General features: G+C 42.6%; 1 protein-coding gene across 1 annotated transcript in view; it reads left to right on the plus strand.

Moving 5' to 3' along the window:
• Window positions 1-249: 249 nt before the first annotated feature.
• SLC5A12 (solute carrier family 5 member 12) overlaps window positions 250-15522 on the plus strand; it is a 19582-nt gene continuing 4309 nt past the window's right edge. Inside the window, exons 1-14 of the mRNA XM_009638175.1 lie at window positions 250-606; window positions 2665-2730; window positions 4089-4140; window positions 5438-5505; window positions 6551-6705; window positions 7323-7463; window positions 8894-9023; window positions 9357-9445; window positions 10717-10829; window positions 12063-12130; window positions 12489-12575; window positions 13243-13421; window positions 13640-13743; window positions 13985-14106. Coding sequence (XP_009636470.1) covers window positions 250-606; window positions 2665-2730; window positions 4089-4140; window positions 5438-5505; window positions 6551-6705; window positions 7323-7463; window positions 8894-9023; window positions 9357-9445; window positions 10717-10829; window positions 12063-12130; window positions 12489-12575; window positions 13243-13421; window positions 13640-13743; window positions 13985-14106 — 1731 coding nt within the window. The remainder of the gene's footprint in view (window positions 607-2664; window positions 2731-4088; window positions 4141-5437; window positions 5506-6550; window positions 6706-7322; window positions 7464-8893; window positions 9024-9356; window positions 9446-10716; window positions 10830-12062; window positions 12131-12488; window positions 12576-13242; window positions 13422-13639; window positions 13744-13984; window positions 14107-15522) is intronic.

Below are 15522 nucleotides of genomic sequence, written 5' to 3' on the forward strand. Positions count from 1 at the left end.
AGTAGGACCTGGGTCTAAGTGCATTCAGCACCTTCCTAACTCAGCCTTAGCTATTTGTTTTCCCTCCTTAGAAGTGAACTGGATTTAAAAAAAAAAAAAAGTCTCCTAGTGGAATAGTCTTTCTTTCTATTATTTGTCACTGATGAGCTGCAGATAAGCTTCAACTTTGCTGTCGACAGAGTTAATCCGTTCAGAGCAACGGCTGTAGAAAACCAGGATCCTCCATCAACGAGTTGTCCAACTGGTGCCATGTCAAACTTTGTAGCTCCAGAAGTCAAAAAATTTGTGGCTTGGGACTATGTTGTTTTTGCAGCGCTATTTTTAGTATGTGGTAGCATTGGAGTCTTTTTTGCAATTAAAGAGAGGAAAAAGAAAACTTCAAAGGAATTTTTGGTGGGCGGTAAGCAGATGACATGTGGACCGATAGCTTTCTCTCTCACAACAAGCTTCATGTCAGCAGTCACTGTTCTGGGGACACCCTCTGAAGTTTATCGCTATGGGGCATCCTTTGTTCTGTTCTTTCTTTCATACGCACTTGTCATCATTTTTACTGCTGAGCTTTTCCTACCTGTATTTTACAGATCCGGCATTACAAGCACTTATGAGGTAAGTAAAAACAATAAAAATAGCACTGATCTAACATGAAAGTCAGTATCCTGTACATAGGCATCTCTAGAGAAAAATCTGACAGAAGACTTTCTGCAGTGTTTTACAGAACAAGTGTATTGGTACGCTAATTATTTTTAGTAACTGGTTACATTAATTCACACGAGTTATTTATATTGCATAAGTTGAAAGCACAAATCACTGGTTAGAGCTCCTGTTATGCATATATAGCAAAAACAGGATAAGGGTTTACACACCAGCACCAAATTAAGTTACAGCTGGAAAATATTTAAAGTGTATCCAAATGCTTTTGATCTTATGAGTAACTAATCCGCTCTCAGAGAACGTGTATCAAGGATGGACTTTAAGAACAAAATTCAATATTGTTCAATTCAAACCTTGTCTAGCTCTGGCAATTTAGTCCAATTTACTATAGAAGTGGACTATTTGCTATCTAAAAAAGCTGAGGTGGGAGGAAGGCATAAAGAGGAAGATAGTGGCAGGTCCCTCTCAAAAAAAAAAGTCAGGGCTGGCAAATGAATTCAGGGATTCTCTGGGAAATGAAATGAATGACCTCTGAGTTTCCTAGAGTTTTTGCCTGGCATTCCTCCTGGAACATACCATTTTCTTCATATAGGCAGCAAAAAAAAAAAAAAAAAAAAAAAAAATCAGCAGTCCTTGTGATGTTATTGCTAGGAGCACAGTGTGCAGCCCTCATCATCTGCACACCCATAGGGCAGCTTCTGAGGATTCGGGAACAGCCTTTTAGTCCCTTTAATCAACTGTCGCAAATTTGGTTGCTCCTGTTCGTGGGCAGTTTCAGCTAAGCAAGAATTGGATGAGGATAGCCAGGTTAGCTCGCAAAGAGCTTCCTGGTAACAGAAAGGCTGCTCACATTCTCTAAGCCCAAACCCAAGGAGGGGCTTTAGTCAAACAGCTCTGCCTGGGTATTTGGAAATATTTCAGTTACAGGTTGGAAAAAAGTACAATTGACCATCTATTCCTATTGCCACAAGTAACCGCATTTTCTTGATGGATTTGATGAAAGATCAGAGAATTAATTCCTTTTCTCATCTGAACCACCAGAGGTGTCACTGTAGCCAGAGAGCCCCTTCAAGCACGCTGGAAAGAGGACTCTGCTGGCTTCGTGACTTATTTTTAGAAACAAGTTGAGTTACATAAATCAGCTATTTATTTGCATGGCAGACTGCGGGGCTAATTATGCAAGAGACACAGGAAAGTTGAACGTGAACAAAATTAATAAGAAGGAAAAGAGAGAAATCTTGAACAGCCTGTGCCTGGTGTCTGCTGGGGAGCACTTGGGCCTATGGCCCAAGGGGAGACCCAGCCCACCCAAAACTGTGTGGGAAGCTGCCACAGGGTTAGCAGTACAGATTTAATTTTTTTGGTCAACCTCTACAGAGAGACTCCAGGTGGCCACTCAGGCTTAAAATCTGGTTTTGGGGGCTAGATATCTACTCACCTCTGCAATTTTGTGATAGCTGGGAATGAGTCTCTACATCCATTCGGAAGTCCGTAAGAACCCCACTTGCCTCTCCCTGTTGACGATGTGCAGATTTGGCTTTAGACTGAGACGCAGCACGCAAGAAAGCTCAAGCACTGCAAAAGTCTCTATGTTGCTGCTTCTCCATCTGCTCCACCACTGCTTTTGTCACTATAGGAGTCAAACTATGTTATTTCTCCTAGAGATGACCAAGTTTCCTCTTCATATAGTTGGAATATACTTTCACTTGAAGTCGAAATTTCTTTTCCTTCTAGCCATTGGGCTCTTTCAGTTATTCCTGATACAAAGCAAATTTTGAACACTGCAACCCAACGTGTAACTTCAAGTACATGCTACTGATAAGAAGATTTCTTAAATGTAATCATGTCTATGTCTAATAACTATCACTCTCTCCTGTTCTTTACTCATAGCAGTAGTGCCAGTAACCAGTAATTTTACTTCTATAGCAAGCTGTTACTTAGGGCAAACAGGAGGTTAATAGCTGTGTCACAGATGCTACATGTGCAATTTGCTGAGATTCCTCTTTTCCCTAGTATTTGGAGTTAAGATTTAACAAGATTGTCCGTCTTGCTGCAACATTGATCTACATCCTGCAGACGGTAAGAAGACACTGACTCATTCTTTATGCTAATTTCACTCAACATTTATTTTGACTGACTAATCTCAGACTGTGCATTTATTTTTTTTTCTTTTACAATGCGATATTTTAATAAGTACTCTTTTTTTCTTAAATTTTTCACTTGGACTGTGAATGTTAAAAAAAAAAGGTTACTTAAATTTCTAGCTTTCTCCTGTTTAGGATTAAAAATGCCATTTTTTGTTGCCTTTGACACTTGGATATTGTGCCTAAGTCCCACAGCTTCTCAAATTCTTGGTCTCCTCATGTTCCCTTGAAATCTCTGTCTTTCCACATTAGTGGATTCTGTCTTTCTTGAGAAGCCAGACAAGCTGTACTGGGTACACTTAGTTCACCGGTTACCCCTTCACACCACCACGACAAGGCTACCCCATTGCAAAGCATCCACACATGGCAAGGGCTGCTCCCAGTGCCAGGTCCCAGGGACCAAGCCCAGCAGCCCCCAGGGCAGAAATCGCTGCCTAGTGTGTGCAGACTCCACATTTGTATACTGCTCAGCAGTACCATAAAACACCGACTAGCCACTCTGCACCCCGGGGCGTGTAGATAAAATAAACAACACTCCTGGCTCTTGGACAGTGAGGTTGAGCAGAGCCTAGCTCTACTTACCCCCTGAACCACCACATTACTACGACTACTTCTTAACTTTACCTACTTGCTTTACCAGAAAAATATCCTCCAACACTTAGCAAGCCACCCAAGGCAGTATTGTAGGCATCAAACAGCTTTTTTGCCCTTTGATTTAAAGCTTCGCCCAGTTTCTCAAAAGATTACATTAGCTACATATCTAATGGGAAGTTCTGGGACATAGGCAGGAATTTCTTTCTATATTAATTCAATTTTATTAATTCCAAAACATTTAGCAATAGATTTAAATGCTTATTGACTTCCAGGCTTTGTTTCTCCCTCAGTTCTATCAGAACATACACATGAAGGGCATTGAGGCAGATACTTTGAAAGGGATTGAATGGAACAAGGGAAGTTTAGTTTCCAAGATCACTCTGAGTTATCTCTGCATCACTGTTTGTGTTTTTCTGAGAGCTCCTCTTTCCATTTGACTGGGATTTTTTTTTCATCTAGTCATCTTAGCAATGGGTGAAATAAGTAATACCAGGACAGGTAATGGTCTTTCCATCATAAAATAATTAAATCAAAGATTTTTATTTTGTAAGGGCTAAAACAGAAAGCCATATATGTTACAAGCTGTTCTGAAGAAACGTCTAAGTCTGGTCCTTTTGCTCCAAGCCCCACTCTAAATAGAGGCCTTATTACTGAGCGTTCACATACGTGGTTTTTTTCCATGAACTTTTTCTCCTTCAGATCCTTTACACGGGAATAGTGGTTTATGCTCCATCCCTGGCACTCAACCAAGGTGAGTTCCCATGCCGCACTGCATGGCTACCCCAAACATGCACACCACAAGACAATTAGAATCAACAAAGTAAGGAGAACAGATAAAGAAGTCTTAAAAAAAAAAAAAGTCCTCAGAGGTTTTGTAAGAAGGGTTTTGACCACAGCTCATAGCTCTGTGTTTCTGCCTCTCCAGATCAATCTCTCACACCAGTATAATAGCAGGAGCCCCCTGGTTGCTGTTCTGCTCTCCTTTGCACTTAGTAACCACCCAGAGGTTCACAATGAACAATTTCCCAACGTCCTGACAAAGTTCACAGTACAAGCTGGCGATCCAAGATGTATTCTGTACTTTGATTCCCCCCTTCCCTGTCTCCCGTGTTCAGGTTCCCATGGGCACAATTCCGCTCCATGTAGCTGGAGCCAAACGCTGCGCTGCTTTCCACGCACTCCTTGAATTAATCTTTGCAAACCAGGCTTACAGCATCTGTCACAATAGATGGGATCGGCAATTTTACTGCCACAGGGCATAAGGAATCACTATGGCCCAACTCCTGATTTCACCAAAATCGACATGGAATAGATTGGGAACCTCTCTTCGCTCTTTGCCATCTCAGTCGCATCCAGTTTGCCCAGTCCCACCTCTCACACAGCGCTGAGCTTCCTTCCCCGGGAGCGCAACTGAGTTCTATATAACAGCTTGCGTTCGTTATTAGGCCATGCTAATTTCGCTAATAAGAGAACCCTGGCAAATAGATTTGCCCTCACAAACCACGCCGGGTGGGAGAGACTTCAATATAAGCCGAAGCAAAATTTGTACATCTTGTAGAAAGTAACTTTATGAAGTAAAATGAACATGCAAAATTGTTTTAATGCAGCACATTTTAGCCTTAAGATGTTTCTAGTTGCAGAGAACAGAATTTAGGTTGGGGTTGGGTTTTTTTTTCCCTAGGATTCTTCAGAAATCTCCGAAGAACTTGATTGCTTAAAATTCTGGACTAAGAACAGAAGAGAAGCACTGCTTATAAAGCTGAGTCCCACAGGAATGATGCTTTTTGCTTTGTGCAATTATTCTTCTCATGTATTACTTTTGCGCAATTGAAAGTTAGCTAAATCCAATTTGCAAGAAAACAGCAATGCACAACAGTATCCAGTAGCATTTAGAAACCTGAACAATACAGCAAAGCTCCCGATAGACGCAAAAGATTAAAATGAATAATTACCCCCATCCTTCTAAGGCTAAAGGATCATTGCTTTTCTGTAGGCCCAGATGACCCACCCCCATTTCACTAACCCTTTGGTTTTCTTTGGTTTCACAGTCACTGGATTTGATCTCTGGGGCTCTGTAGTTGCAACAGGAATTGTCTGCACTTTCTATTGCACTCTGGTAGGTAACAGGCACAGCTGAACAGCTGGAACACAGATTGTTAATTCAACCATCCTTTAGGCACGACAGGCTATCGCAGAAGGGCGGCTTCTAAATGCAGCCCAAGTGACTGAAGTTTAAAGTAGGAGAACATAGAGATAAATTTCTTTCAGACTCTGTGGTACAAGTAAGTCTATTTGGAGAAAAAAGAAAAAAATTTCCTCTCAAATCCTCTGCTGTATCCCTCAAGGTTTAAACCAGACAGCTTGAGGCCGAGTCCAGATAAGGAGGCGATAACCTTCCCCTGCCATACTAAATTTTTGGAGAAGATAATTCTTCTTATCTTTTACAAGTTATAGACTGAAAAACATTGTAATGAAAAACGTGCCTCTGGTGTCACCCCAGACCAAGAACAGAGTGATAAAGCCTAGGAAGGACAATCAACAGGTCACGGAGAGCTTTGCTTCTGAGTGGAAGCAGCACGAGGCTCCGGATCACAAGAGACAAACATTGCAGTGGAAGTGGCAGAGCCCTGGGGCTCAGGACACAACCTGATCTCTGTTCTCATTACTGAATTTTTTCAGTATTTCAGTCCACCCTTGGTGAAAACATTTATTAGGTTGCTCTAACACAGATTCGTTCAAATACCAAAGTAGCAGTGGCAATTTTTCTGGAGCTATTTTTCTGTGTTAGGCTAATTATGGACCACTGGGCTCTGAGAGTGCTCTGGGAAGTACAAACACAGGCCAGCTTGTATTCCCTAAGCTTTTGTTCCACACCATGATAAATTCTTCAAAGGCATATAAAGGAGTCAGGAAAAAAAAGCATTTAGCTGGAGATCAAATATTCTCATATGACTGTGAACAAATCATTTAGGGTCTGTGTCATTTTCTGACCTGCAAAAATACAACTTTCATGGGAGAATACAAAGTTTAAGAGTTGTCCTGATTTGCTAGATGTTATACATACAGCTCAGGAGCTCCCCCAAAAAAGGGTCCTTCCTACCTTATACTGTACTTGAACAAAAAGAAAGAAGATGATACCATACAGTTTCTGTTTGTTTTAGGGAGGATTAAAAGCTGTTGTCTGGACAGACGCATTTCAAATGATTGTCATGATCGCTGGCTTTGTGACAGTTTTGATTCGAGGAACTACTCTGAACGGTGGATCCACCAAGGTCTGGGAGGATGCCTATGAAGGGTCACGACTAAGCATCTTTGAGTAAGAAACAAATGGTGCAAAACTTTTCTTTTTGTGTATTTAATGTTTGGTTACCCTACCCTCACTAAGCCACAAGTACCCAGACTTGTTATTAGACTGGTTAAAATTACTGACTAATGAAATTTAATTGTAAAAAAAAAAAAAAAAGGACAACATTGCAGCTGAGGCAATTTCTTGTAAAGGAAATAACACAACATGATGACGTAACTAAGAGCTTGGAGGACTCTCAGAGTTTAGTAAGTGGCTTTGTTCCTTGCAGAGGACTGGGTCCCGGGCAGAGTGGCTTGCAGGTCTGTTGCTGCAATGTGACGTAGATGTGAAATCTGAGCACAATAAGCCTTATAAATGTGATTTATCTCAATTAATTGGTCCTCTGACTGAGTCTGCATGGTATATGTTTATCCTGACTTGACAGTAATGTATTCCAAGATAAAAGTAAAAAACCTTCCAAACCTAAACACATTAGATGTTGTCTGTGCTGGGAAACAGCATTACCAATGCAGTATTTCTGATTCAGAGAGTGGGACACACCAGGTAATTCTGAAAAGTCACCTACCTTTTACTAAATAAACATGCGTCCAAGTAAGCGAACTGAATTGCTTCTTTCTCTCTCCTAGCTTTGATGTGGACCCTTTGCGACGACATACCTTTTGGACAATTGTTATTGGGGGAACATTTACGTGGCTAGGGCTCTATGGAGTTAACCAGTCCACAATACAGAGATGCATTTCTTGCAAATCGGAAAAGCACGCTAAACTGTAAGTTAGCTCTCATTAAGCTCTTCTAAGCAATCAAAAACAGTGATGTGGAATTATACTAACTTTGGCAGTTATGTTAAATAAATACTGGGATCCCATTGGGTGGTAGTAAATTAATTTTGTGCCGAGTCTTGCATCCTCTGGCCTGACCCCAAATGACATAAAAAAATCAAGAAAGAAAAATGGGTAGCAATCAAACTTTTGCTGTTTATTAATTTGGGGTCAGGCTGCCAAATTAATCCTCAGAAGTAGAATATGGAAAAGATGCCCACACAGAAGTTGCTCTATCTACAGCTTCATTGGAAAAAATCTATTTATTAGAATTGTGTTTATGTTGTATTTTATTAAAAGTACAAGGCATGATCTAAATAAAAGGGGATCAATAAATAAGTTCCAAAATCTATTCCAAATATAAGAACAGTTAGAATCGATGGCAAAGAACCAAGTGAAACTTCACATTATAGACATATAGGTCTCCAGTCTGCCACCTTCCTCAAGTTCAGCATTACGATGTGCATTGGTAGGAACATGTTCTACTAAAGAACCAGATTTTTTTTCATATGCTTACTTGCCCCACCTGGCTAAAGCATAACGGTGGTAATTTTTTCCTTCTTCAAACAGTTAGCTTTTTTGCTAGCTGCAATCATACTAATTTTTCTTAAGCTCATGACGAATTATATGATTTTACCCTGTTGAAATTCAGTCTCTGAAAACATTTGGAAGTCACAACAGTGAGAACATCATTAGTAACAAGTCCTGAAAGACCCTTGGGTCCCAGCAGCACAGCTCTGAACTGGCCCTAGCAAGAGACCTTGTGTAAGGTGATGTCCAAACATGATGTGGGCTCTATGAAATCCAGTAGCTCTCAGGAACTACGGGATTACTGAGCCACTGCCACACAACCTCCCTGGCAGATGCTGTCACCCACATCCATTTTGTGGACTAGTGAAAAAACCCCCAAGTGTGTTACTTGGTAATGGTGGGATTGCAACCACGACAGAATCCGTGCAAAATAATACTCTGTCTGGCTTAAAGGGAGAACAGCAACAACAACTCCTGACAGACAAAAATCTGCTCTTACAAGGGACAGGAGGGACAGATCCCGTGCTCGCTGCAGCCTATTCTGCCTACAAGTTACTGGTTTTGGATCAGTCTCTTCCAGCTGTAGAGTTACCTAGAACCTCACCCCTAGATAATGAAGCTGCTGTATTTTTTGTCATGTTTTTTAAAATCAGTATTACACATAATTTCTTATCCCAGTGATGCCTTTAAGAGATTATATAGCTAGTTTTCTTATCTCAGTGATGCCTTCAAGAGATTATATAGCTAGTTTTCATTAGGCTGTATGTCTAAAAGTTAGAAATAACTAACTTGTAACAGCTTTTCTGTATTTATTCTGTATTAAATAGACTTTCTTTTCTTGGTTCTAGGGCACTTTACCTGAATTTGCTGGGACTTTGGACAGTCCTGGTTTGTGCGGTATTTTGTGGTTTGGTGATGTACTCTCATTACAAGAGTTGTGACCCCTGGACTGCTGATTTCATTTCAGCACCTGATCAGGTACAGGTACCCGTTATTATAATTAGGAGCTGCATATATAGCACGTATAGAGACTGTATGTTTTTTGGGATGCTTTATGTCCTTTCAGTGCACAGGCACTAAAGGCGGTTGCCAAATCAGGGGTAGAATCTCTCTATTCTGGCACTCCTGCAGTATTAATCTGATTGACCACTTCTGCCAAACGACATCCCCTTTGCCCAAAATCTGACACCCCTTGTTAGTTGGAACAAAACCAGAATTTAGCAGTGTGCTCAGATGCAGCTAATTCTCTTCCATTACCCAGGAAAATCTTAACCAATTTCTTGTGTTGCTCTTGTGCTTCTTCTACCCCAGCTCATGCCGTATTTTGTTATGGACATTTTTTCTTCAATGCCAGGAGTCCCAGGACTGTTTGTCGCCTGTGCTTTCAGTGGAACACTAAGGTCTGTGAGTCTGAAATGACATCTTAGCTGCTTATGATTAATATCTTGAGGACCCAGAATGAGGTCAAAGTGTGAGAACCTAGGAAAAGCCCTGCTGTTTTTCTTAGCATGTTCTAGGAAGAAGCAGTAGTGCTTTGTCAAGTTACATTATATTTATGCTAAAGACTAGCTCCAGTTCTCCAGTATCTTTTTATCCCAAACACATTTTAAAATAACATTATCAATACAGGCAAAAAGGTATAAAAGCCTAGGGAAACAACAGTTCTCTTTGTAAGAGAGCCCAGCTTCGTGAAATACCTTTGGAGTTGCTCATGGCGAAATTGCCTTCACTCAACCTGGCTGCCACAATATCACGGCTAGGGACAGAGCGCTTTTCAGCAAGTCCGTCTGCACGTGAAACAGAGTTAAACGAGGAAAAGAGATGACTGCATAGAGAAGTTTTAGAAACTGTGTGTTCTTCAGGGGGGTTGCTGCACGCTATTGTAGTTTCTACCCTCTACAGGCCAAACGTCAATACTTCACAGGATGGTAGAAAGAGAGAAGATTCAAGTTTACAGTGACATTATTCAAATGCCACAGAGCCAATCTCTAGCAGGCTGTTTCTAAAGACTCTTATCTGTAAACAAAATCAAGAGCATGCTATCAAAACAGGAAAAAAAAAAACCCAAACCAAAAACCAAACCCCAAACCACCCCAAACCAAAAATAAAACCCTGCCTAAAAGGCACTGGCTGCTCCTGGCAAGAGACTAAGAAAACACAGTTAAGGGCACCGAGTACCAAATCCTGTGCTGTAGGTATTGATGCTGCTGTATGGTCACAACAACTTTGCAGAGATTGTATTCACTCAGCTAGCTGAGAGTCAGATTACTCTCGGTCTGTATTTTTCAGTTATGAGAGAAAACAGAACAGGCATTTTGTGGAGGAACAGGGCATCCCTAGTGGTCACTACGCATCCTTGGACTTGTAAGGGAGTAGCGTCTTTATTCTGGAATGTGTCTACATTCTGAGGATCTTTGCAGCTTGGCAAACCGAAGGGTCAGTTAGGACGAGTTTCTGTCCTGTTCAGTGCCAGCATGAGGCAGGGCCCCTCGCAATCGCACGAGGGACAGAAACCTCACCAGCATCAGTAGCATACGTGAAAAATACTCTTCAAGAGCTGTGCATTTTATAGTATTAGTCCTGATCAAGAGGCAGCATCTGTCTATAAATACCTCCTAACTTCAGATTAGATTGCCATCTACTTACTTAACATTCTTCTCCATTTCCACAGCACGGTAGCTGCCAGTATCAACGCTTTAGCAACTGTTACCTTTGAAGACTTGGTCAAGAAATGTTTCCCAAACCTCTCCGAGCAGATAAGCACATGGATCAGCAAAGGCTTATGTAGGTACCCCAGATGGGATCCATTTGTTTAATGACAAAGGCATCCATTCCCCCAGCTGCTATTACTACAGGAGAAAATAGGGCAGGATTTTTCATACTCCAAGCCTTGAGAGTCTCAGACTCTGAATGGACTCTGAGAGTGGGCAGTGAAGAGCACCGGCTAGAAGGGCTACTTCAGAAACACACTTGTGCTCCAGAAGCCTCCACAGGGGCATAAGCCCTTATAACCTCTCAGGAGGAACATCAGCCTGGTGCTTCAGTAAAACTAACCATGGGCACTGCATGGTGCACTGCTCAAAATCCTTTGAGAAGATTTATCTACTGAAAATACTGGGGAACACCAGAATCTTCTTTAAAATACAGAAAGAATATCAATGTAATTATCACCACATTACTCTATAGCAGTATTACTAAATACTATTATTTTGTAGTAGTACATTTCTATTAAACTTAGAGTACCACACAAGCAGGTCGTGCAGCTTTTCAGAGAAAAATAAAAACGTAAAAAAAAAGACAAATGAAAAACAGTCAAAATCACAAGCATCCAAAGTGCTTTGAATTTCTAAGATGCTTTTTACAAGTATCGCAGTAATATCATAATCCTTTTATAAGTACCATAACAACACCATAACCATTTGTTGATGTTGGCAAAGATCACAGAAAAGCAAACCTGATACCTTCTGTCTCTGTAACGGTCTCCAGCCTCCTCTGTTCCTGCTTTGCCACTCACTATTTTTGCACTCACTGAAACCAAGGTGTGCTAGTGCAGATGAGTTTTGGTTGGCGGGCCTAGAAGGATCATTTTTACCTCTGAAATCAAGGTGTGCTAGTGCAGATGAGTTTTGGTTGGCTTTCCTCAGGACTAATACATACCAAGTTTTGTGTACCACAAAGTTAGAACTGGTGTCAAAGGCAGAAAGCCGTGTTGTTTATCATTGCTCAATTCTTTTATTAGATTACTTTAAAAGCGTTATTTAAAGGCAACAGAAACATTTCTGCATGAGGCATCACTTTAAATTCTTCTCATTGCCAAGTTCTGCTTCATAAGAAAACCCAACCGACCAAAAACCCAACAAGACTTCATGCAAGATGCTGCTGGGTGCTTAATGGTCCGCTTTAAATGTCAAAGTGCAAAGTCCTCCATGCTGCCTGCCCACTTCAGACACTAGATGAATCAGAAATTGTCCACACTGTTAACCAGCTCTGACAACCTCGCTGCCTGATCTTTTCCAGGTATATTATATGGCGTCCTGTGCACTTCGATGGCTGCAGCAGCGTCACTGCTAGGAGGAATTGTGCAGGTATCTCATGGTTCAGAAATGCAGCAAACTGCACACGAGTGAACAGAAATACAGTGAATCGAATAAGGCTGGCAGCCCTGGGGACTGCTAGATTACCTGAAGGATTTCTGTGGACACTGCTGAGAGGAATAACTAGGAAAAAACCCAACCCAAACCATAAATCCCTCAATTCTTTCACTATTTCCTCACTGCTGGGAAACCATACCGAGCACGATACTTTCTTTAATTGCGCACTGAAATCACGGTCAGTCCCTGCTCCCCCACTATTTCCCACCGAAAATTCCAGACTGAAGCCAAAACCGCGCACGCTCCCCTCCAGCTGCTGCACTAAGCTCCCGCCTCTTCTTTACACCCACAGGCTTCCCTCTCCATCCATGGGATGTGTGGGGGGCCCATGCTGGGATTATTTACCCTGGGAATTGTCTTTCCTTGTGCTAATTGGAAGGTAAGAAAGAAAAAAAATCATTATCTAAAAGAAAATCTCCTGGTGGTGTTTGGTTAAAACTCCACCTTGAAAATGGTTTGGTTTTTTTAGATTTGGTCTCTTGGTTGCTTTTCAGATTTAGAGCCTGAGGCGTCAAGGTCTGTTTAGAGGTCCCTCTAACTGTCTGAATTTATCCCATTTGAATTTAACACTACCCAACTGTGGAATAATTGGTGATTAGATCCACAGGAGGCTTTTTTTAAAAGTTATTTTTATTTCTGAGTTCCTTCTCTCGTTAAAAAAAAAAGAAAAAATATATAATTTAATAGTCGCCCTAGCCTATATTTACCTTGGGATGCACAGAATCATATCAATTGCTCTGCCTTTGCTAACTCAGGCAAAACATAATATGAGCTCATTTCATATTGCCCCGTGAGCTGTCCCATCACATTTACCCAGAAATAAAACTGAACTCTCTATCACGGTTTTGATCACCACAGTTTTGCTTCAACTCCTATTACTAGAGAGCAATAAATCACCGTGTTTTATACCTTGGTCGGGAGAGAACAGAACTGATTTACTCTGGGAGAGACCACAACCAGCCATCACCTACTCCCGCCTAATTCGTGTGTGCAGAGAAGCACTTCCCATGCATCACCTTTAACAGTATCTTTCTATACCTGCCAAGGGTGCTATCGGAGGCCTCTTAGCTGGGATCACCTTAGCTTTTTGGGCTGGCACCGGCTCCTTCATCTACCCTGCACCACCGACCAAGTCCATTCCTCTGCAACTGTCGACTCTCAACTGCACGCTGGTGAACAGCACCGAGGCTCTGCCAACGGCGGCCCCCACTGCGGCTCCAGACAGGTATTTCCCCCGCCCGTACCACTTCAGCCTGCGTTTCGGCACAGCGTGCCTCTGGGGTGCAGCTGGTAGCCGCCGAGCGGGCCGGGAGCACAGGCCCCTGCCGGGTTGCCCACCGACTGCAGCGTGAGCTGCATTTTGCAGGCTCAGTCGAGAGGCAACGTGAACATACCCAATGGTCACCGCTAGCTGCTGCTTCCCTTTTTGTCACCTCTTCGCAGGCCTTTGCTGGCAGATACCTGGTACTCCCTCTCCTACCTGTACTTCAGTGCCATCGGCTGCCTAGGCTGTACCATCACAGGGCTGTTGATAAGCTTTATAACAGGTTGGTGTGCAATCTATCTATATGTCTGTATATATACATATATATAAATGTTTTTGCGTAAGAATCAGACTCGGCTGTTAAAAGAGCTTTCAAGAAGTCCAGCACATGGCTCACAAGAGGCAGACTCAGGAGAGGGCAGTGGGCTCTGACCCCACTCCCCCCGGCGCCTCACACCCCGAGGCTCCCCAGGCTCACAACCTAGCTTTCCATAGACTTCGGTACCATTATTTTCTCCTTTCAGGACCCAGTAAAGGAGAAGATATCCCACCAGTATTAATTAAACCAGTCTGCAACCCCTTCTGCTTTTGGTCCGAAAGACTGAAGGCTTTCCTCTGGTGCGGCGTGCGGCACGACAGCCAGGAGGTGAGCGCCTGAACCCATCGCTCAGCCCCGCCGGGGCCCGGGAGCGGCGGGCGTACGCGCACAGGCATATGTGAGGGCACATGCCGTGCAGACAGCAAACTAGCTTTCAGCAATCACTTTTTAAAGTTACGCAAGGGATGCTCTGTAAGCAACACGGACTGCAAATGAGACCAGCCAAACCCTCCTTCTCAGCGTTAGCCAGAAATAAGTTACCTATTTTCCCTGTTCAGGCAGCAGACGGGGACTCAGGGTCTCCAAACAGTGCTCAGAATGGCCAGCAGCCCATGAAACCGGGGCTGACCTCCCTCTCCCTGCCCTGGCAGCTGAACGGGGACAAAACCGCACTTTACACTCCAGAGAGAAGTTCACTGAGCTTCTACCACCTCCTCCTCCTGCCACCGAGCATAGAGAGAAAGACTTTAGCACTCACGCGTCCATGAATCTCTCCTGGTGCTGCCGTGCCCACCTTCAGGCCCTCCAGAGCTTCTCCCCTCCAGACCAGCACTGCCGGCCCACGACGGCAGAGTTGCAACCACCAGCACCTGGGCAGCTGCTGCTCCTCCTCCCCAGAAACAGGACCCTTTTTTCTCCAGGTGTCTCAGGGCTTCGTAGCTCGTTAACAAGCCACAAAGAACGAGCATCTCATTTTCTCACACTGTTGTAACAGTTTGCAGAGGAACAACATTGCTCCATCGTAGCAGAATCTGCTAGGTTTATAAAAGGGACATAAAGCAGTATGTATGTTTTCAGCTCCTTTAGAGTATTCCACAGGTACCCTTAAATCTTCCAGCTGCAAGGCTCACAGAATTTGGCAGTAACACAGAAGCTATCCTCCCACCCAGCTTGCATTCAATTTGACATTAAAGTTAATGGTCTGATTTGGAGAGCAGCTGTGGCTCTAGATTTGCTTCAGCTGTTTCACTTGGTGCTCACCACAGACTTCATCTAGAATTTTCTGGAGAAAAAAAAATCATCTCAATAAAACCAGTAAAAAAAAAAAAATCACATATGCATTTATCTTGTTATATTTGCTTAAAAAGTAGAACAACAACATTAATCAAGTAGTTGCAGTGTGAAACCACTGAGGCAAGCATAGGCCAGACAAAAAACCAATCCACTAAAATGTAGATAAATATCCAAACGAAAAACTAAATTGAAAGTGATTTGGAATGCACCGAGGGCACATTTTAGGACTTTTACATGAACAGAGGAGTTTGAGAAGTTGTTTTTGTTGCTTTTGCCAAAGACTTTCCATGGGGGAATGAGAAAAAAAACAGTGGTTGCATGTGGAGGGGGCACACACTAAACTGCCTCTTTGTGGGCCTGAGAGGCACTTCAGGTGGTGAAGCAACTGCTCAGATTTATATAAGACAGGATGTCAAAATTTCAAAATGCAACAAGATACCCTTTAAGCAA

Source organism: Egretta garzetta, unplaced genomic scaffold (assembly GCF_000687185.1).
Source record: "Egretta garzetta isolate BGI_Z169 unplaced genomic scaffold, ASM68718v1 scaffold455, whole genome shotgun sequence".
Lineage (NCBI taxonomy): Eukaryota > Metazoa > Chordata > Aves > Pelecaniformes > Ardeidae > Egretta > Egretta garzetta.